Genomic DNA, 22,714 nt, shown 5'->3' on the forward strand with positions numbered 1-22,714 from the left:
TTTTTTTAGCTATCAGTCTTACTGGATGGTTTGGGTTTTTTGAGACAGGGTCTCGCTCTGTTGCCCTGGGTAAAGTGCAGTGACATCATCATAGCTCACTGCAACCTCAAACTCCTGGGCTCAAGCAGTCCTCCTGCTTCAGACTCTCAAGTTGCTGGGACTATAGGCTTGTGCCACTATGCCAGCTAATTTTTTCTATTTTTGGTAGAGGCAGGCTCTCCCTCTTGCTCAGGCTGGTCTCAAACTCCTAACCTCAAGAGATCCTCCCACCTCGGCCTCCCTGAGTGCTAGGATTACAGGCGTGAGCCATGGCACCTGGCCCATACATACAAGTATTTCTGAGGAATATATTCCAGGGGGTGAAATGGTTAAGTAACTGTCATTGATTTACTCTTGTGCAGTGTCTTCCTCACACCCTTGCCAATACCAAGTATTAGCAGTATTTTTAATACTTGCCAATCTGATGGATAAAAAAAAAAAATGGTTGTTCGTTGTTTTAATTAGTAATTTTTTGTTTACTAGTGAGCTTTTTAGTTCAGATTTGCTGGCCATTAGTTTCTTCTGTAATGCTCACTTGTCTGGGGGTTTTGGGTTTTTTTTTTTCTAATGGAGCTTTCGTTTATAGATATACTCAGTTGTCTGAACTTTTGCTTTCCAAACTTTGGGATTAAATAGATTTGGGTAAAGGTTTTGAGGAATCCTTGCTTTATGTAATCTCACTACTCTCCATCCAAAATCAAACTGATTCAGATAAAAGAGTATGCTTCCCTTTCCTAACTTGCCATCCAAATTCTAGCTGTCCAAATCAGGAACTCAGAAGATTGGATAGAGAGGGATACTTATATTCTCATACTAATTTTTGCTATATCTATTAGAATTGTCTTTCTTCCTGTGTGTTATCTTTTGATCTTGTTTGTGTAGTTTTACACAAAAAGTTGTCCATTTTTATGTTGAATATCTGTTGATGTTTTCCTCTTATGCATTCTAGGTTTTTGCTTTGTTTTTTCCCATCTGCAATTTTAAAAAATATTTTTATTTTCTTCCAGTGTATATGATTATTTTTAGATACATGAAATTTATTTTATATGTAATCAACTTGTCAACATATTTTTATTTTTTAATTTTGTTAGAGACACAGTCTTGCTATGTTGCCAGGCTGCTCTTGAACTCCTGACCTTAAGCGATCCTCCCGGCCTGGCCTCCCAAAGTGCTGGGATTATAGGCGTGAGCCACTGTACCTGGCCAACACATTTTTAATAATTCATACTTTGTCATTAATTGTAAATAACACCTTTACCATACACCAAATTCTTATATATATAAGTGTTCCAACAACAGTACTATATTGTTTTGATGAATACTTTGATATCTAGATTGGAAAGTCCCTTTGTTCTTTTAAAAATATTTATTTTTGCTGAATTTTTCTTCCAGCTACATTTTAGGGGAAAAAAACTGACTTGTCCATTTATGCTTCCTCCAGCAGTGTATGAGAATGTGCCCAGGTCTGGGAGAAGCTGGCTAGGGGCACAGAGCCAAGGTTAAGACTTGAATAAATCTAGAAAAAATTAAAGAAGTATCTGTCCTCTAACCTGGGGATACAATAGATTTGTAACCCTGTTGAGTGTTACCTAAATGTGTGTTTAAGGAGCTCTTAACTCATTTACCTCCTTCGAGGTTTAACCCCCTCCAGTTCACCGTTTTGGTGCTTTTCACAGTCATTCCCTCTAATTTCATATCATACTACCTATGTACATCCTCTTCCTGGCATTTCCTCCCATTCTCTCACCACTACCGCCACCCCACACACACACTCATGGCCCAATTTTCTATCTGGGGAAATTTCATTTGTTTCTAAAAACACAGTTCACATATTGCCTTTTGTAGGAAGCTTTTCTTCATACTAACAATGAGAATGTTCTTCTTGGGGTGGGGAATCTGCAGTCTTGGGGCCTCATGTGGCCCTCTAGGTCCTTAAGTGCAGCCTTTTGACTGAATCCAAATTTTATAGAACAAATCCTTTTATTAAAAGGGGTGCAGCAGAGAAAGATGAAGCTTTTCTTGCCTCTTTTGGTGCTTAAAAGAGAAAAATCTTGAAATCAGAAGGCCACAGGTTCCCCACCCCAATATCATTGTCAAACTTTGGGCTGAATCAGGACAGATGATACATACCATAAATGCTTATTGAAAAAGAATACAATATCCCTGCCTTCAGCAAGCTCACCAGAGAATGAAAGGAAAAGCTTAGCATAGAAGAACAATAGATATGAAAGCATATATTATGTGTGTGATTTTAAAAAAAAAATCGCTAATAGGAGAGCTTTTATAAAATATTTTTTCCCAAAACCGACTGGGCTTTTGATTTTAATGCTTACACTCTAAGCCATAGATAATGTGCTTTTATACTCAAATCGAGACATTAATTTTGACCCAGGAATGCATTCCAGATGGATGTGGTACAAGCAAAGGCACTAAGGTAGAACCAAATGGATCGTTATCATGGGAGTTTCAGAATTATAAGGAAAAATACCAAGAAATAGGATTGGAAAAACCTACATATCTAGTGAAAGATCTGGGGAGTTTTCACTTCCTATAATGTGGAGTTGAGTTATAAATGAACAGGTATTCTGAATCTTTTCTTTTTTTTTTTTCCCGTAGTACTGGATGAATGAATACACCTCATCCATTGGAATTGGAGTTTTTCATTCAGGAATTGAAGTATATGGCAGAGGTACGTGTACACACAGTCTAAATATACTTTCTGAAGATTTTGTACTTTAAAGGCGTTGCAAAGTAATAATTATAGTTTTTTTTTTTTAAGCCACTTCAATATATCATTACATAAAGTAGAAGAAAATCTCCCATATTTGTTTATACTGTGTTTTGGGAAAATGCCCAAAGCAGAATGTATTTGGGGAGAAAAATACTCAAAATACAAGTGTACACATTCATTTAGTTACCTTTTATTTTAAATACTGTATCTTAAAAAATATTTTCCTTTTGATATTATTTATTATACCATGAATGCTTGTTTTACTCTCATATATATTGGAGTTCCTAAGAAACCTTGTACTTTGAAAAACAGCATGGTTAAAAACAATCATTTTGGTTGGAAAGTTGTTGGTGCTGTAGAGCATCAAACTTGAAATACCAATTTCCTGAGGGAATTTCAGTAATAAATTTTTTTTTTGTAGACCTATGTTTATAAAGTCTAAAAACATTGCTGCGAAAATCCTGCTGTTGATTACAACTAGCTTTTTGCCCAAGAATGATGGCCTTTGTCGTTAACTCAGCCCTTTTCATACTTGTTACTTTTATTACCCTTTATTATGATAAACATGTCAGGAGCCACTCAAACCAAGCGTGTTTTCAACAGTTTTTTCTTTTGTTCCAATTCCCACTCTTGGTGCAATATAATCTACTCTTGATCAAGTTGTAACTAGTAATGGTCTGCATAAAACGGATCATGTTGCTGATTTCATCAGGGTTGTGGTAATGTAACATTTTGAGTCATAAACTCACCCTATAGCAGAAATGTCTTTGTTTGTTTCAGCTGGGCAGTCTTTGTGACCTCTTAGAATACATTATTGCAGTTCACTCAAGGTTATCCTTGAACAATACACACCAATTTTAGCTAATATAAAGAAAAAGATCCATTTACTTAAACGTGTCAGTGTGATGTTTATCCTGTCTTTTTTATATTCCATATTAGCTGCTTCCAGGTGCAGTTTGCACATTAAATGTTGGTTATAATCAATTTTTTAAATAAATTTTAGGAACAAAAAAGAAAATGCTTGACCCACAGAGGAAATAATAAATAATCGATTTGCCATTTAAGCTCCATTTCCACCAAATAATCCCAAGAAACAATGAAGGGCTCTTGCTGAAAGTTTCATTGGTTAGATCATAGTCTGTGGGGTTGCTTTCTTGGTTGATTTGGCTTTTGCCAAAGTTGCATGTGTATTCCTTTTTAACTTGAATTTGTATAATGTGTTACGGTTTTTAAAGTACCATCAAGTTTTGACCCACATGCCCATGCTGTGAAATAGGTAAGGACTTGTGGTATTTTCTCCATTTTTCAGATGAAACCAAGGCCCAAACCTCCTGAAAGTCATAACGCTAACAGTTAACAGCTAGGGCTTGAACCCAGGTGTTCTTGTATGCAGTCCGTTGTTCTGTTATCTGCCTAATCATTACTCCCCTTCATAAATTTATTTAGTAATAATTACAACATGATTCAAAACATGACCACATAAATTTAGCAAAGCTAGAACCAAATATATTCCTGAAAGTGAATGATTGCTTCTTAAATAAAAGAATAAATGGGTCTATGACTTTCCTTACTATAATTGAGAAAGTTAAGAATCTAAATATAATCTCCCCCATCCAACCTATCTACAATATTTTATAAAATTCTGTCATTAATAAAAACTTAATTTCAAAATTGAATGCTAAACATTTTATTTCTCAACTACATTGTTGCTTTTTTCTGAGGTCTGAATTGAAAATAAACTTAGTATCTGCTTTGTTCTTTCCCGTGTTCTGACATCTTTAAGATTATATTTAATAAATTTTAAGTGGTAACTTATACATTTGTTTGGATTCTTTAAATATTAATGTGTCCACTAAGACTTAGCCACTTAAATATCCAGATGAGATATCAGAATTATAGCCAGAAATTTTTTATTTGTAACCATTCTCCATTTTTGTTCTAGAGGACAGTTTATATCTGAGCTGGATGAAAAGTCACTGTAGTACAGATAGTTTCCTCCTAGCTATAAGATTTATTGTGGAGATGGGGAGGTAGTGGTGTGTATGTTAAAATTTGGCAGTGTATTTTTTCTTGAATGAGGGGAATTGACTAGTGTTTCAGGTTTGGTAGTGTTTCAGGTTTTCACTTTTACTCAAAGATAAACCCAGAAACCGTGAAAACTCAGTTATTAGTTTTCTCCAGTAAGGTAGTAGTTTGAAATTAGATCACTTTAATTTAGAAAGTGACAAAACACTGAACTGACCACCTTCTTAGTTTGGCATGATGGATATGCAGAGCGACTGTATTCACCTTTGAGTGTCAATCACTCCACTTTTGCCAGTATAAACAAAGTAAATTTGGCTGTCAAGATTACCTTTGAGCGTCTTCCATTATTTGAGTGTTATTTGAGTTTCAGGCCCTTTGTGAAAACCGTTCTATACTAGTAATAGCTAAATGAGACATTTGTGAAAATCATTTTATAAACGGAGAAATAATTTAGATGGTTTCATTATTATCCTCATCATTTATTAAAGCTAATTCAGCATTCTGGTTAAATTTTATGTGATAAATACTAAAAATCATGAGTTTTCTCTTTTCAGAATTTGCTTATGGTGGCCATCCTTACCCCTTTTCTGGAATATTTGAAATTTCCCCAGGAAATGCTTCTGAACTAGGAGAAACATTTAAATTTAAGTAAGTAGGGAGGATAATTTTTATTATGCTGTTTTAGGTGCCAAAGCTTGTTTCCAGGCATACAGAATTCATTCTGTAGATTAAAATCTAAGAAGTTAAAAATGTTTCTTTAACTTTGTTTTAGTTGCTGACACTTTATTTTGAAAATTAAATCTATTTCAGTTGTTGTGTGGAGATGGGAATCAGCCAGATAAAGTGACTGAAATAGCTTTCTGCTGCTTTCGTTGAGGACCCGTATAAATCATGCCGTCCACTTTTGAAAACGTTCTTACCTTTGTATCACTCAGGTCTGCCTTAGAAAACTGTCCTGTCTAGTGACTTCTTCCCCTCAATCTCCTGTTTGGAAGGAGGAGGAGGAAAGTTTTATTGTGACCTACCTGTAACTATTAAAAATCTCCGGCCAGGCACAGTGGCTCACGCCTGTAATCCTAGCACTCTGGGAGGCCGAGGCGGGCGGATTGTTTGAGCTCAGGAGTTCGAGACCAGCCTGAGCAAGAGCGAGACCCCGTCTCTGCTAAAAAAAAATAGCTGGACAACTAAACATATATATAGAAAAAATTAGCCGGGCATGGTGGCTCACAGCTGTAATCCCAGCACTCTGGGAGGCTGAGGAGGGAGGTTGCTTGAGCTCAGGAGTTCAAGACCAGCCTAAGCAAGAGCAAGACCCCGTGGTGGCACGCGCCTGTAGTCCCAGCTACTCGGGAGGCTGAGGCGGGAGGATTGTTTGAGCCCAGGAGTTTGAGGTTGCTGTGAACTATGATGACACCACTGCAGTCTACTCAGGGCAATCAAGTAAGACTTTGTCTCAAAAAAAATAAAAATAAAAATCTCTTTATTTTCCCAATGAAAGGGACACTGTTTTTAAACTCGAAATAACTAAATAGTTTATTAGCCTGGAAACTATTGTTGAGGTACATGTATTACATGTAATGATAAACCTGAAATGTACGGGTATTAAGTGTTCTCTGGAGCCTTATGAGTAGTAAAACGCAGTGAAAATTTGAATGTTAATCAAATTTCCATTCCTTAATTAATGTTTGTATTTAAAGTGATATTTAGAATCTTAGTTTCAAAAAGCTTTAAAGAAACTTTTGGGCGTATGATAGATAACTTGCCAAGTGAAAAATAGTGAAATGAGGTTATAACATTGAAACTCAGTATAGGACTACATAATTTTAACACTACTAAGTTCAAGGTTCTCTCAGCCTATCACTGAATTGAAACTTTCACACACAGGAGTGCTGTAAAATGCCATCCTGAATCTGTTCCTTTGGGCTCCCTTTTGGCGAAACTACTCAGTAAAATGATTTTCTAATAATTTTCACCTTTCTTGAATGCCTAACTCATATTTTACTAAAATTCCACTTTCCCTTGAATATTGTCTATTGCATTTCCAAGGTAGGAGTTTTTGTTTGTTTACGGGGGTTTTTTGATAATGTTTTTTAAAAAAACTTAGGCTTGACAGTTCATCTCACTGCAGTGTAGTGGTAGATAACTTGAAAGTTTGTTTTTGAGATTATGGCCAGCCCTTTAATGGCAAGTGCAGTTGCGCAGACATATTTGCAATTTATAGCATAGATCTGGTTCTCTCATAGTATAACTACTAAGACAGTAGTTGTAAAAATAACTGATATTACCTTTTTATATAATAACATACGTTTCTTAAAGACAGTTTATGCATTTGTATTTTTCAGAGGTAATGTACTTAAGGGCTTACAGAAAAGTTGAAACAAATTATTGAAATCTTAAGAGTATCTCATTTTTCTTTGTCTTACTATATTAACCCTGCTTTGTTACATCAATCATAATATTCATGGAAATAAGTTTAAACATGCTATTTATAAATAACTGAAACTCACACAGTTATGTCCTTTTTTCTTATTTTTTTCTTTTTGTTTTTTAAGAGAAGCTGTTGTTTTAGGGAGCACTGACTTCCTAGAAGATGATATTGAAAAAATTGTAGAAGAACTGGGAAAAGAATATAAAGGCAACGCTTATCACTTGATGCATAAAAACTGCAATCACTTTTCTTCAGCTTTATCAGAGGTAAATTTAATTTTTATCCTAAAAATTGTTAAAATAACATATACTAGTATCCTTGCTTTCCCACTAGTTTCAGTCTTGATTCATTTTTTCTGATCTTTTTATGTTGTGCAAAGTATGATACCGTATTTCTTTCTCTTGAATGAAGGACCTTTCCGGAGTTGGTAGGTAACTTTGGAGTTAGCACAGTTTTACACAGTAATTCTGTTCATTGCTTTGCTGTAGGTAGAGAGTGAGTACAAATAATTGTCTCTTATTTTAATTTATTACAACCTAAAACTTTCACTTAAAAAAAAAAATAGATGCTTAGGACCTCTGCTTAGCCACTACGATTTCTCCTTTGCTAAATTTTAGTTGCCACTTGAATTTTTTCCTGCCTCTTAAGTAATTCATCTCTTCCATCTTGAAATTTTATTCTGCTAACATATCACACAGACTTACTTGCCTTCTCAATTCTTGGATTCCAAACAGAAGATCAAAACTAGATGGAAATTAAAGAATCATAAAAAGAAAGTGGAAGGAAGAAATCAAAAAGATTACAACAAAAGGTCTAGAGAATTAAATAGCACTTAAAACAGCTTCCCAACTTTCTGACCCCTTAACAGGGGATTGCAGTGGTGCCATCAAGGTACCACAGACATTGTGAAAGGTGTAAAGGAGAAAATGAGCTGCTATTTCAGTAAGCACCTCTGCATAAATGCTTAGCTGCCTAGCCCTTTTCTCTTCCCTCGTGGCTTCTACAACATAGCTTTGAAGCAGGACTACCGTGGTCTGTTACTTTGCTGCTCTGAGTGTATTTCATAGACTAGTAGCATCAGCATCTCTTAGGAATTTGTGAGATATGCATCACTTCTGCTCTATCACAGATGAATCAGAAACTACATTTTAACAAGATCCCAGGTGATGCATATGAACATAAGTTTGAGAAGCACCACTAGTCTAGGGAGTGCACAGATACCACAAAGGTGACCTGGTCGATTTTCAGGGAAGAGGGAAAGTGGTTCTGAGCTTTCTTGATCCTAGACATTACATTTGTAGAGAATGCATTCAAAGACCCATAGAATGTTAACATTGGTAAAGATATTAGACAGTGTCTAGTCTCATTTTACAGATAAGAAAACAGGCCCTGATTGGGAAAATGACTTATCAAAGATTGTTATAGGGAACTCAGATTAGACTCTGACTTTATTTAGTCCAGTGTTTGTTATACTTTATCATTACTTCTTCTGGTTCTTATTTATTCTCTCTTCCAAATAAATTGATAGCTTTATTGAGCATCTATAGCACCACCTCAGCCCTAGTCTAACCCTGAAACTATACAGTTAGAAGCCCGAAGAGCAATTCTAGATGTTCCTGGAACCATCTGTTTAGGCCACAGTTTTTATGCTTTCCCTCATGAGTGCTGAATTGTTTAACTGTTCGACCCAGAAGTTAAGTGACTTAGCCAAGGATACCCAGCTTGTTAATGGCAGTGCTGAAAGTAAAATTCTAGATAGTAAGGGATGTAAAGATCTATTTTAGAACACCCCGTATAATGGAGACAAACAAATTTAATATTCGGCACTCCAAGGAATGTAGTAAAATTAATGTGCTTTTACATCTTTGACAACATAGTTTAGAGAGTGTCATATAACCAGTTGCACATAGACAAAATAGTTGGTAATTATAATTGATTGTTGATATACATACTCTGTTAACATTATTCCAAAAACTCTAAGAATTATCATCATTTAACATAGTGTTATCAGTTCAGATGCTTCCTCTATAGCAGGGATTAGCAGACTACTACAGCCTGTGAACCAGCAGCCTGCCATCTGTTTTTATACAGCGTGCAAGCTAAAGATGGTTTTTATGTTTTTTAAGAGTTGAGAAAAGTCAAAAGAGGAATATATGGTGACATACAAATTATGCAAAGTTCAAATTTCAGTATTCACAAAGTTTTATTGATGAGCACAGCCATGCTCATTTGTTTACCTATTATCTTGACAGCTTTCAGGCTGCAATGACAGCGTTGAGTAGTTGCAACAAAGACCCATGGCCTGCAAAGCTCAAAATGTTTACTGTTTGGCCCTTAACAGAAAAAGTTTACCAACCTCTACTCTACGGGTTAGAGCCATTCTAATCTGATTCCAATTGGCTTAAACAAGAAGGAAACATTATTTCACAAAACAAGAAGTCCAGGATAAGGCAGGTTCCAAGTCAATATGGTCAGTGTCTCAACTGAAGTGTTATTAGGTATCTAAGTTCTTTTCATTTCTCCAACCTGCCATCTTTAGGATGTTGGCTCTTCCCTCAGGCTACATCCCTTTATGGTTTTCAGATAGCTGCAATAATTTTAGCACATCCAGAGGAAGAAGAAAACTGTCTGGATTGTCAGTGGAAAATTTAAAACATGTATAAAAGTAGAATAGTATAATGAGCCCCTGTATACCTATCACTTAGATTTAAAAATTTTCAACTCATGGCTAATCTTGTTTGATCTGTAAGCACCCACTCCAGAATGATACTCCATCCCCAGATTATTTTGAAACAAATCCCAGATATCATTTAATTTCAATTATAAATGTTTCACTCTGTAGCTCTAAAATATAGGTTTGCTTTCACAAAACCAAAATATATCACTCCTAAAAGAAATTAACATTCCTTTCTTAATACTATCCAAATATACAAGTTCAAATTTCTCCAATTGTCATATAACTTTAAAAAAAAAAAGTCTTGCTGTGTTGCCCAGGGCAGAGTGCAATGGCATCATCATAGCTCCCTGTAACCTCAAACTCCTAGGCCCAAGCCATCCTATTCTGTTGAGCTTCCCGAGTAGCTAGGGCTAGCTAGGTGCACACCATGATGCCTGGCTAATTTTTCTATTTTTAGTAGAGATGGGGTCTCACTCTTGCTCAGGCTGGTCTCAAACTCCTGAGCTCAAGGAATCTGCCTGCCTCGGCCTCCCAGAGTGCTAGGATTACAGGCGTGAGCCACCGTGCCCAGCCTTTGTCATAACTTTTTAGTAGTTTGAATCCAGGTATAAACAAAATTCATACAGCTGGTTTTACTGTGACGTATAGTCCCCACAGAAAAGGCAGAATAGATGCTTGATTCTTTCTCTTTACTTAAAAGTTTTCAAAAAATGATTTGGTTTCTGTGCAGAAAAGAGTTAAATTACAGGCCTGAGACTACTGTCCTTAGAAAGGCCTGCTTGCAAGTTTGGCCCTAACCTGGCATCTGGGAACCTGGCCTTCAGGAGGGTTCTCAGATGCCTAGAACTGGTGAGAGTGACTCCCTATGCCCAACCTGTTTGTACAGATAGTTTGGTTTATGCTAAACACTTGCTTTCCCTCCAGGAATCTGGAATTTTGGCAGAGGGCGCCACATGAGCAGCCCCCAGTAAAAACCTGGGGTACCGAGTCTGTAGTGAACTTCCCTGGTAGACATTTCACACGTCACAACTCACTGCTGGGGCAATTAAGCATGTCCTGTGTGACTCTACTGGGGGAGGATCCTTAGCGCTCATGCCTGGTTTCCTGTTGACTTCACCCCAAGTACATTTTCCCTTTTCTGATTTTATTTTGTATCTTTTTGTTACAATAAGTCATAGCCACGAATATGATTAGATGCCGGGTCCTGAGTCCTAGCAGGTCACCAAGTCAGCACCCCCCGAGACGCACTAAAACATGACCGTTTGAGAAGAGAAAGGATGAAGGGGATGGGGGCATGGCACAGCTTTGGTGCCTGGGTGGCTGTGGAGTCATCCACAAAATAAAATAGCAGCTGAGCTTTTTGTTGTGAAAGATAAAAATTACTTAAGGAACTTGAAAATGATAAAGGCAACTCCAGGAGAGCCGATTCACTGGATCCCTTGGCTACTTTTGGCCATGCAGGCTACAGTGAGGAGGGAAAAAGACAGCAGCTCAGCCCAGGTATTGGTTTGGTTTTTGTTCTCTCCTCCAAGTGGGAAGAAAAAAGGCCCCAGAATTCCCAAAGATGAACTTTGATTGGGCCCAAAATGCTAAATATTGTGTTGTTCTTTCTTCACAAGTAAGAGGAAAAAAGATTGCATCCCTTCCCAGGGCTGGAGCAAAGGGAAAAAGGGCAGGGGGCGTACTCCAGTCTTTCTTTAGCCACTGCAGAGGCACCCCTCACCCCCAGTTCAGCTAGGATCTCCCCAGGCATCTGTAATGTCAAACCTTTTCCTAAATTTACTGTAGAGGGTTTGAATACATCTGCAATCAGGAAATAGGGGGGTGGTTAATGGCCTTGTATTTTGCAGTTACTACATCTATGGTTATATGATAGAAATTGATATAAAATGTTTTATGCTTGTAATTTTGCACATGCTAGAGGGATCATCTCAATCAGGCAATGCTGCAAAGAAAAAATGTGAGTGGGACCCAACTTCCTTGCTTTTTGCTATCGTAGGGTAGATGGAAATTTAAATCCTTTGAGTGTTGAAAGCAAAATAAGTCTCATAACTAATAATTTTTATTGTAACTTTTGCCCATCAGAGCTTCTGAGAAAAGGGAGTCAACATAAAAAGAGAGGCAATCTTCAGATGGAAATATACTTTAAAAAAATTTAAAGCAGTTTTTGATTGTTAGTGAGCTCTTGTAAAATCAGCTATCTGACCGTTGGAGGCTGGTGATTATCTAGCCTCATGTGCATATTTTTGAGTGGGTCTTAGGGCTTGGGAAAGCCTTGCTTGTCACTTAGCATTAGAAACCTGGCTCTCTGGCCCTTTGGCATCTCAGCTTTACTGCTGCCATCGAAAAGCTCTGGCTTTTTTTTTTGAATCCTGAATTCACAGGTCCTAATTGTCTGGACTTGGCTCTTAAGCTAAAACCTGACATTGTCTGCTACACAGTTTCAGCCTCAGCATAAGCTGGGTTCAGCTGAAAGCAGAAACAGGCTGAAGGAACAAGACTTCTGCTTGGGGATCATTGCAGGGTTAGGACACCATTCTGTGGGGCTCTAAATTATAAAAACCAGGATGTTGGCTGAACTGTCTGGGTTACCTGCAGGTGTCCACAGGAAAGGGCTTCTTCTCTGATACTTGATTTCATCTGAAATCAAACTGCTGATCAGTTCTGTATTTCTAATATAGGGACTGATTACATCCCTTACTTTTGGTTACTGACAACAGCTACAAGTTGGGGGAAAGCACAGGACTGTGACCCTGATAGATCTTACCCCTCTCAGGGATGTATCACTGCAGTTGACTGAGGGCTTCCCGGATTAGCTGTGGTTTGCAACAGTGGATTGATAGCCTACTTCTGCTCCACCCCCTGTCTACTGGTATACATACCTTAGTGGGCGGTTTGGTTACTAAATGCAGCTGTTTCCAGAAATGGAATGATTAAAAAAAAAAAAAACAGGGTCTCGCTGTGTTGCCCAGGGTGATCTTGAACTCCTGAGCTCAAGTGATCCTACTGCCTCAGCCTCCCAACGTGCTGGGATTGGGAGTGCAGGTGTGAGCCAGTGCGCCGGCCTGTATTGATCTTTTAGAGGCCACTCACTAGATGAATGATCAGGAGGAAAGTGTGAGTGGCTCTATAAACCCATTTTGAAATTTTCTGAAAATTCAGGATTTCGTTGTGACCAATTCCTAAAATGATACATTTTTCTGGTTAAGTTATATAAAAATATTTCCTATGAAAACTTTTGTCCCTCTTTAATATCTCTCTTCCAGACAAAAGGTCTTAATGAGAGTAGGGGATAATTTTTAAAATGTGAGGAAGTTACAATTCCTAAACAGGACGTACTGATTTGGTAACAAGAACAGAAACCTGGCACCTGGGCAATGTCAAAGGAGGGCGAAGACTGATAATCTTTTTTGGTACTCCTTTACCTGCTTCCCCTAAAGAATCACTCGCCATGCTTGCCTTCTGCAGGCACTTTGAATTTAAACAGGCTGCTCGGCCTGTGGTCGTACCTGACAGTGCTGACTACAAGACAGCAGGGGTGGCCTCAGCTCCTGCATTTCCCACACAGAACACCCCCAGTTGTCACCCACACTCGGGAGGCCGATAGCCTGGTGGAATGGATGAACAGACTGCTTTCAGATAGTCCCTCTGAAACAGACTCAGACTGGATTGGAAACCTGGTTTCCTCTAGACTTTACCCAGGCACCTTTTCCCGGTGCTAATTTTGTTTTATATCCTTTCACTATGATAAATCATGTGTGTGAATACAACTGTAGGTCAAGTCCTGTGACCTCTTAGCAAATCAAACCTGGAGGTGGTCTTGGGGATCCCAACACAGTTCCCTGGCATTCTCCAAAGGCAACCAAGTTTTGTTTTGCTTTCCTTTTTTGAAAATCTAGTATCATAAATTTCCCCTCCTCCCCCGAGGTAAAAATATTTCTTATATCTCAGATACTATTCCTGTCCCATCTTTCTTTGAGCAATAGGAGCCTCTTCAAGCTGGCTGGCTCCTGAGTCTTTTGTCTTTTTTTTTTTTTTTGAGACAGGTTCTTGCTCTGTCACCCTGGGCTAGAGTGCAGTGGCATCATCATAACTCACTACAACCTCAAACTCCTGGGCCGGCCTTCCAGAGTGCTAGGATTACAGGTGTGAGCCACCGCACCTGGCCCCTGATCCCTGATAATCTTTGATAGCCTTTTTGTTTTCTGGTAGACAAGATATTCCAGGCTTATCTATATATTTCTACCACAGAGCTGTTTCTAATAGGAAGTATCTAGAAACTTTAATCTGGGCATTACAGTTGTTGATTGCTACTAAATTGGATTCTTTCTAGATTTTTTTTTCCCCCCTCCCTCAGGAGGTAGAGGTAGGACTTTTTATATATGTTTAGAGGTTCAAAGTAATGTTTCTACTACAAATTCAGGTTGCAGGGTTTTTACATAACTTCTTCAGTAGTACATCTATATCCTGTCTACTCCTGGTTAAAAAAAAAAAAAAAAATCCCGGTTCTCAGCACAACAACATAATTACTCATTTGTTTTACTCTATACCTAAAACAGCTTTAGAATAATACTGTCACCACTACCACCAACAATATGATTACTGGAAAGTCAAAGTTTTTTTGTAGTTCTCTTTAGAGTATGGCTTAATACATAATCAGATTCATGTGTTTCACAGTTCATGGGAATTTTTGCATGGTTATGCCATCAACTCAGTACGTAGTTAGGTTCTTTTGTTTCCTTTTTTTTCTTTTTGAAGAGATTGCTTTTTCTTTTAAATTTCCTTTTATACTTACATAAAAACTTTCCATGATTCCAAAGTCAAATCTAAAAAAAACAAAGCATATTCACTGAAGTCTAGCTTCTCTTCCACTCCCCTCTACTCTCTTGTTCTTTGACCTCTAGAACTAAAAGAATAAATTTGTAGTGTTTTAAGCCACCGTTTCTGATAATTTGTTACAGCAGCCAGAGGGAGCCAGGACAAGTGTTAATACCTGCAGTACGGTGTTGCCTTAACAAACACCTACAGATGTGGAAGGGGCTTTGGAATTAGGTGATAAAGGCTAGAGCAAGTTTTAGGGGTTTCATGGAAAAAGCCTGGATTCCTTGAATAGACTGTTAGTAGAAATGTGAATATTAAAGGTGCTGCTTGTCAGGGCTCAGAGGAATAAGGACATGTTACTGGAAACTGGACAAAGGGGTATCCTTATTATCTAGTGGCAGAAAGCTCTGGATTCTGCCCTAGAGATACATGTGACAAAGAGAATTTGTAAGCAATAAACTTGGATATTTAGCTGAGGAGATTTCCAAGCAAAGTGTAGAAGGCGCAGCATGCTTTCTTCTTGTTGCTTTCGGTAAAACGAGAGAAAGATAAATTGAGAGAAATGTTAAGCAAAAAAAGGAATTAACATTAAGGACTTGGGAATTTCTCAGCCTGTCCAGATTGCAAAAGATGCTGAAATTAGGAGCATCCACGATTAGGAAAGGATGTTATAGAAAGCCAAGGCTATGTATGACTAGAACACCTTTTGCTATTGCTGAAGAAATTAAATATATGACTCATAGATCCTCTCAACCAGGAAGAGAGATAAGATTATCCAGGAAAAATCTGCAGAGGAACCTCTTTTCTAATGGAGTCAATCCCATGACATGCATAGTTTTTGAGGCTCATGTTTTTGAAAATGTTATATTAGCAGAAATATATGCCAGTTAAGATGGAAATAGAGGACAAAAATGAAAGAAGGCTATTGGACTTTGAAAATTCTATAGGCAGGAAATAAGCTAGAGAAAAAAAGGATGATTCCCAAGGGTAGAATCTAGGGCCCAGAAGGCAGACCCCAAGGCCACAGAGGATTATTCCCAGGCCTTGAAAACTAATGGAATTTGCCCAGTTGGAATTCAGAATTACTTGGGACTAGTAACTTCTTCCTTCCATTTTCTTCCTTTTGGAATGGGAATGTCTATAACAATTATTCTGTGCCTATCCCACTATTATACCTTGGGAACATCCTATACACACTTTTCTCCACTTTGCTTTTTTCACTTAATGGTATATCGTGGTGTTTGTTCTGTAGCAGTATATAGGGATATTCCTTATTTCTTTTCTCAGCTGAATAGTCTTCCTTTTGTGGACATACCATAATTTATTCAACCAGTTTCCTATTAATGGCTCTTGGGTTATTTTTATAGTCTTTTGCTGTTACAAAAAGTGCTACAATGAATAACCCTGTACATAAGTACATACCTTATTTTTACCACTATATCTCTGGGATAGAAGAATTATTGCTGGATTGAAGCTTAAATGCAAAAATAATTTTACCATATATACCAAATACTATTTAACCACTAGCCACAGTAAGAAATACATTTTACATTGTGACCCAACTAATACAAGAGTAATAGTTACCTTAAAACCTACGATCTGTTTCATTTTAAAAATTCAGGTTGTAATGCTAAATGACCTACTTAGGGTCATGACTCAGAGTTTTTAAAATATTGGCTTCACGAAGGGTCAGCACACTTTTAAGAGCCAGATAGTAAATATTTTAGTCTTGTAGACTATTCGCGGTCCCAACTCTGCCTCTGCCATTGTAGCCTAAGACCCATAGACAATACATAAACAAATGTACTTGGCTATATTTCAGGAAAACTTTATCAACAAAAACAGGTGACTATAGATTACAGAATTCTGTTTTAGGCTTACCAGGCTACACCCCCAGGGATTGGGATGAAGTCAACTTCACCTGTAGTATGGATATATGGAGAGGGGTCGATTACTGAATAAAATTAGGACTCTGGAAGGAGAACGAGGGAAATAGCTGTGGAGTAGACAACAGTGGCACTTACCTGGTTAACACCTCCAAACATGCAGATCTCCCTAAATGTCTCAGGGATAAAATGTAGTATTTGTATGCCCGTGTTTTTAAGAGTAGACAGATGGGAATGGTATCATATAGGGTCACTGTTCAGCTTTCTCCCAGACCTAGTTCATGTACATACTCAAATATTTTTAAGTACCTGTCTACCTCTCTCTACTCCCAGGCACTGGGATAGGTGCTGGTTAATCAAAAATGGTTAGAACGTGTTCATTCCCTCAAGACCATCTCACGTTCCCGATAGTTAAGACGCAGATGTAGTATTTAAAATAAATGCAGTAACCATTAATGGTTGGGCTAAATCTTTGAGGAGAAAAGTTACATTGCATAATTATAGGTGCCAGCTTACTTAAATTTGAGCTAATTTTTGGACATGAGATACTTTGAAACCTCTTTCCAAAGTCATTGATATGTAAATATCTAAGGTGACACTTTGAGATCGCATGATCATTATCTTTGGCATAATTGGAGGCAAAAACACCAAAGTGGGGCATGGTCTCAGTTGAGCCCAGTGGTGTTTGCAGAAAAGAAAATAATAAGAGTACAGTTAGTATTATAAAAGACTCAGTTGTTACTATTTGAAATGTTTTGGGGGGAGGTGGTCAGGAGTCCTAAGGACTGTGTAAGGATGGGAGGTGCGCAGATCGATCAGCTGGGAGGGATTCTTGCTGGCACCCGTTTCTACTCCTAATCGAGTCTTCAGGCTGAAGCTTGGCCAGGTTCCATGCCTTGCACCGACACAGGCCTGCGGTCCAGAAAGAGGTGTCTCCCCAGTGTAGACCTGGCTCCCTGTGAGCTCCTTGAAACAAGTGGGTCAGGAACAGAAGTGAAGGAGTAAAATGAGGGCCAGGAAAAATAGAGAGCACTGTAGAGCCTGGAGTAAAGTGGGAAGGAACCTGTGAAAAAGGAGAATTCACAGATGGGAAGATATCCAAGATTGACTGTTCGAACTGCCTGGAACTTCTATCACTTTAATAATATCTTGCATTAACAAGCATCTTCTGCGTGTTCAAAGACACTTTTACACGTGTTTCAAAGCAGTCGCAGGGATCAAAGAGAGGAGCCACCTGGAATTAGCTTGATTTTACAGACGTTAAAAAGTAAGCAGCTTGACAGGGTTCTTCAGAAAGAAAGGAATGGAGCCGACAGTAGGGACCCCAGGCTGTTATCAAAGCTTGGAGTGCCCGCACTGAAGGCTAGTCCGCGGTGGCTTTTCTGCCCAGCCACGTCCCTCCTCCCTCCCTCCCTGGCGGTGGACTAGATAACTGTAACCTCTCGTCCCTAATACGGAACTCTCTCTCCTCTGTAGATTCTCTGTGGGAAAGAGATTCCTCGCTGGATCAATCGACTTGCCTACTTCAGCTCCTGCATACCCTTTCTACAGAGTTGCCTCCCGAAGGAGTGGCTCACGCCCGCCGCCCTGCAGTCCAGCGTCAGCCAGGAGCTCCAGGACGAACTGGAGGAGGCAGAGGATGCTGCCGCATCCGCTTCCATGGCGAGCGCTGCCGCGGGCTCCAGATCGGGGCGCCACACTAAACTATAAATGTCTCCAAAGTCACACTTTCAGAACTGTCTCTGGCAGTTGAATATCAATAGGGAAAAGTAAACAGTAAGCGTCCTTTGGATATTTTGTATGCAAAGATGACTCTCCCCAAATCCCAGTTTTTCAGCTCAGGATTATATTTGTAATCAAATCACTTGGCGCAGGAGGGAGAACTTTGTACGAAGCTGCCCTCTGTTTTTTTTACCCACTTGTAAATTTGGATTTACTTCTTCTGTTTTATACAAGCTCTGTTAAGTTATGTTTACAGTATTTTGTATCGCTGTTTACAAATCTTGCATGGACTCCTGCCACCGTGAAAGAAGAAAATCTTCATGTCTTCAAAAATTAGGCAGGTCATCTTTGTACACTTCTGACAATTGCCAGAGCTGTGGCATAAATAATAGGCACACAAAAAGGTACTTACCCAGCTACAGTCGTCATTATCTGCTTAAGAATTGTCTGTTAGATTTCTGTTTTGTTAATGTCGGTGGCACCAGGATGCAGAGAGCCAGCTGGCCTGCGGTGAAGGAGCACACACAGCCCCGAGGGCTTGGGACCCTGGGTCCAGGTCCTCCTCGCACTCCTGCCACACTGAGTAGCACGTCTCCCACGGAACGATCAGTTCCACCCCGAATATCCGTCCGTGTAGGCAGGGTGGTATACTCTTACGTCTTTCTGGCTTTGCTGCCTCTCGTTCTACAATTATGTTTTTGTTAAAGATATTCTTGTTAGTAACTGACAAGTGTTTTTGCACATGTTTGGGGGGAGGCGCTACATTCTTATTTTAATACACATTGGTTTCCTCCCTGCACAGGACTTCGTTGGTGGTGTAGGAATATCCTAAGTGGTAGCCTTCTGAGTAGCAGTATGAGTTGACATTCAACTGCTTTTAACTATTCAGGCTACCTTTTTTTATACTAGACCTTGAAAACCAGAGTCTAAAGCAACACACCCCCAAAAGGTAATGCTTTGATATTTCATACTTTTTATGTACCATATCAGAGTATGTCAGAGCTTGTTAATTTGTTACAGGAGTCGTTTCACCTCCTAATAGAATGCTTAGTCTTGTGGACATCTTGTTACATTTGTGTGTCTTAAATTTCATCTTATGTTCTCAAATGTATGTCTCTTACATAGCGTACTCTAAGAATGAAATTGTTACCACAGATAAATCCTCATTAGCAAGGAATCTGTCTGTTCGTCTACTCTGTTTGACCCTTGGATGTAAGAATCAAGTCATTACAAGTCATTCAGTTTTTCTGCCTTAAGAATGAATGTCCTACACAAAATAATGGATGCAGTATACAAATTATCCAAGGCAGTGACTTTAGCTTCATATATATGTTGTTAGTTTTAAAGTTATTTACATTTATTTAAACGTTTAGATGGGATTGTTTGCCATTGCTCTGTGTGAAGATACATATCTTTCAGTACACTACGTTTTTAACTTTTCCATAAGCTGATTTTCATTCATCTTATCAACTTAAGCACACCCTGTTCATAGGGAAAATAAAGCTTGGGTTATAAGCATTGGCCTCAGGACAGTGAAGCCACTTAACCTAATTTATGATTTTGACCGTCCTGTTTCCAGAGAGGAAAGCCTTGACAAATTTCTCTCAGTTCTTTAGGGAGCAGAACACTTGTTTTAAAAGTTGTGATAGAAAGAAGGAAGGAACATATGAACTTTATGAAATGTTGACTTGGTTCAGATCTCAAAGTGAGATTTGGGGCAAAACACTAAGGCTCTAGCAGTGAGATGTTCACTAAAGAGAGTCCTCTCACCAAAACACAGGTTAGCAGAGAGTGTTTGATGTAGTTAATGTGGATTATAGTTTTTTTCTAATTCATTCGAATATACATGATTTAAACCTGAGCTGCTGACACAAAAGGGTAGCCATTACTTAGACACTTCTTGGCGAATATCCAGGAACATCCCATCTGTGCTATCCAGAATCCAGCAACTCAGCACACAGATGATTTTATTGTTAATTTGTTTTTACTTTCATCGGCAGCATTTAGAATTTAAAAATACTGTAAAGGGTTCTAGTAGAAATAGTGTCGTAAGGCCAGTTATCCTAACAATCAGCAGATAAAATTCTGGACATGAGATTCCTTGCAATCTAATTATACCTGAGGTTGAGAAATAAATGTCTTCCTTCAGAAAATCCCATTCAAGTCAGGCCTTCTCTACAGTTCAAAATTGAGAGTAGATTTCATCAGCATTTAACCAGCTTTTACTTGCCCTTGGAGGAAAAGAATCTTGTTCTCAACTTGATTTCTGTTAAGAAAAATCCTGTATCAAAAATCTGGTCATACACACGTGATATGATGGAGTCTATTTGTTGTAACCAAGTTGAAACATCCTCATGGTGGGCTGGACAGTAATGTAGTGTTAAAGGGGCAGAAGCTTCTGGTTTCTGCTGTTTTAAATACCCTTGGGGTGTTTTTTTTGTTTTTTTTTTTTAACCCTTCCAAGGGAGCATCAGCTTTGGAAAGTGTGACTTGTGGGACCGTGGAGGGAAGTGGTGTACAATCTCAGCCTCCACTTAATGCCTGAACTCCAGCCAACTATTGCTCCGGCTCACAGCAATAGTGCACGTTACCCATCACCAGCATTTGTACAGAGCAGGGAATTCTGGTTTCAGTCGGTCGGTGCATCGTGTGTGTGAGGAGATTCAACACGACAGACAGCTGCGGGACTCTGGATCCATGGCTTCTTTCCATCGCAAAACGGGTAGAAACACATTCACTGCTTCAGGGTTCTAATCTGTGCGTCTCCTTATGGCTCCATTTCTGTAAGATACTCTGTAGTTTTGATATATGCTGTATTTTCGTTAAATGATTAAGTTTCGAAGACTCGGGGTTTTTGTTCAGCAAGCTGGCCATACTGCCATCGCATCCCCTTTTCTTTGGTATGGTTGGTTTTAGGGCGCAGCTCAATTATTAGACTTTGTCTACTCGTTCAATACTCATCTTCGCTGTTTGAAGGGTGTTACAGCTGTCAAAGAATCTTCGTGGACCTGAAGATAATTTCTTGTGAAGTTGAATGCAAGTGTACTGTCATTCATAGTGTTTATATAAAAATACCAGGAATCTTCACTTTTGCTACCTTGATATAGCATTGGGCTATCATGTTACAACATTGAAATACATTGATTTATTAAAAAATACTTTTATAAGAAACGTTTCATAGTGCTTTCTGACCTTCAGGAGACTATGCTGTTGTGTATTTGTGTTGGATGAGGCGGGGCATATTTTCAAAACCCAGGAATCCCATCTCTGCAGGAACACGGCCAGCCCCTCTCCCCCATGTCTGCCTCTTGCACTCACACATGCATCTACTCACATGTTCCTCTTGCACTCGGACCCTTGGGCCAACGCCTTGGCTGTCAAAGAGAGCACAGCCACACTGGCTCACAGGCAGCGGGGCAATGCAGGCAGGGTGGGGCAGGCTGGAAAGGACTCTCCTCTAGGAGTGCAGGGGACAGACCAGCAGAGAAGCCCCTTCTCCCCACACGCATTCCCCCCAGCTGGAAGCAGCAGGCGGGCAGGAGCCTGAGTGACCGGGCTCCTCGTTTCCCAGGAACCGATTCTGCTGCTGCTTGGTACCCTCCGGCCTGACCCATCCCTCCCCCAGTTCTCCTCCACTGGCTTCTTTGCACCTAGCTGACTAATACTTCTCTCCACTAATTCAAACAACCTCTTGAATTAAGTATTGTTAAATAAATGAGTGGCAGTCGTATGGTCTGTCGGTGCCTGTCCACACTCTTGCTAAATCAGAATGTTCTACAACTCATTTGCTCTCACCTCAAGGACAAGAAGCAAAGGGGAATTCTCCCCCCAGTCTAATAGAGGTTTCTAATAGACTATAAATAGGAGGTTGCAAACTCATATCTGGTAAAGCAACTTTAGGGTCTTGCCTGAAGAAAGGATGCCAAGTATATGGAGGGGACGGTGGTCCCCTTTTTTCCACTATTACCTGCACCCGAAGTTCTCCTTACCACTCGGATATTGGCCTTGTTCTAACTCCGCAGAAGTCTGTGCTAATTAATAAAGATTAACAGCTTCTTGCTATACTTTGCAAGAGGGTAAATTACTGACAGACAGCTGCTTATTTCCTTGTGGATTCTAAACACAGAGAACTGCTGAGCCCTCCCAAGCCTGTCCCCCTTTGCTCACTTCCCCAAAAGGAAAATCTTCCCAAAGAGGATCATACCTTGACCCCACACTGTGAATCTGAGTAGTTTCCTGCACTGTCTAGGCAAAAGGAAAGCTAGGGAAAAGAAGAGCTTCCTCCCAGCCTGATCCGGGAGGCATTCGCTTTGCAGAGATGCAGTGAGCGATCCCACCCGGATGCTGCAGCCCTGCCCTGATGTGGGAGGTTTTCATGGCCCCAA

The 22,714-nt window shown here is 39.3% G+C and overlaps 1 protein-coding gene across 1 annotated transcript in view; it reads left to right on the plus strand.

Moving 5' to 3' along the window:
- The window catches only part of DESI2 (desumoylating isopeptidase 2), a 60,441-nt gene extending 38,941 nt beyond the window's left edge, over positions 1–21,500 (plus strand). Inside the window, exons 2-5 of the mRNA XM_012644401.1 lie at positions 2,656–2,728; positions 5,350–5,443; positions 7,348–7,489; positions 18,084–21,500. Coding sequence (XP_012499855.1) covers positions 2,656–2,728; positions 5,350–5,443; positions 7,348–7,489; positions 18,084–18,317 — 543 coding nt within the window. The 3' untranslated portion in view covers positions 18,318–21,500. The remainder of the gene's footprint in view (positions 1–2,655; positions 2,729–5,349; positions 5,444–7,347; positions 7,490–18,083) is intronic.
- The last annotated feature ends 1,214 nt before the right edge of the window (positions 21,501–22,714 follow it).

Source organism: Propithecus coquereli, unplaced genomic scaffold (genome assembly GCF_000956105.1).
Source record: "Propithecus coquereli isolate 6110/MARCELLA unplaced genomic scaffold, Pcoq_1.0 Scaffold210, whole genome shotgun sequence".
NCBI lineage: Eukaryota > Metazoa > Chordata > Mammalia > Primates > Indriidae > Propithecus > Propithecus coquereli.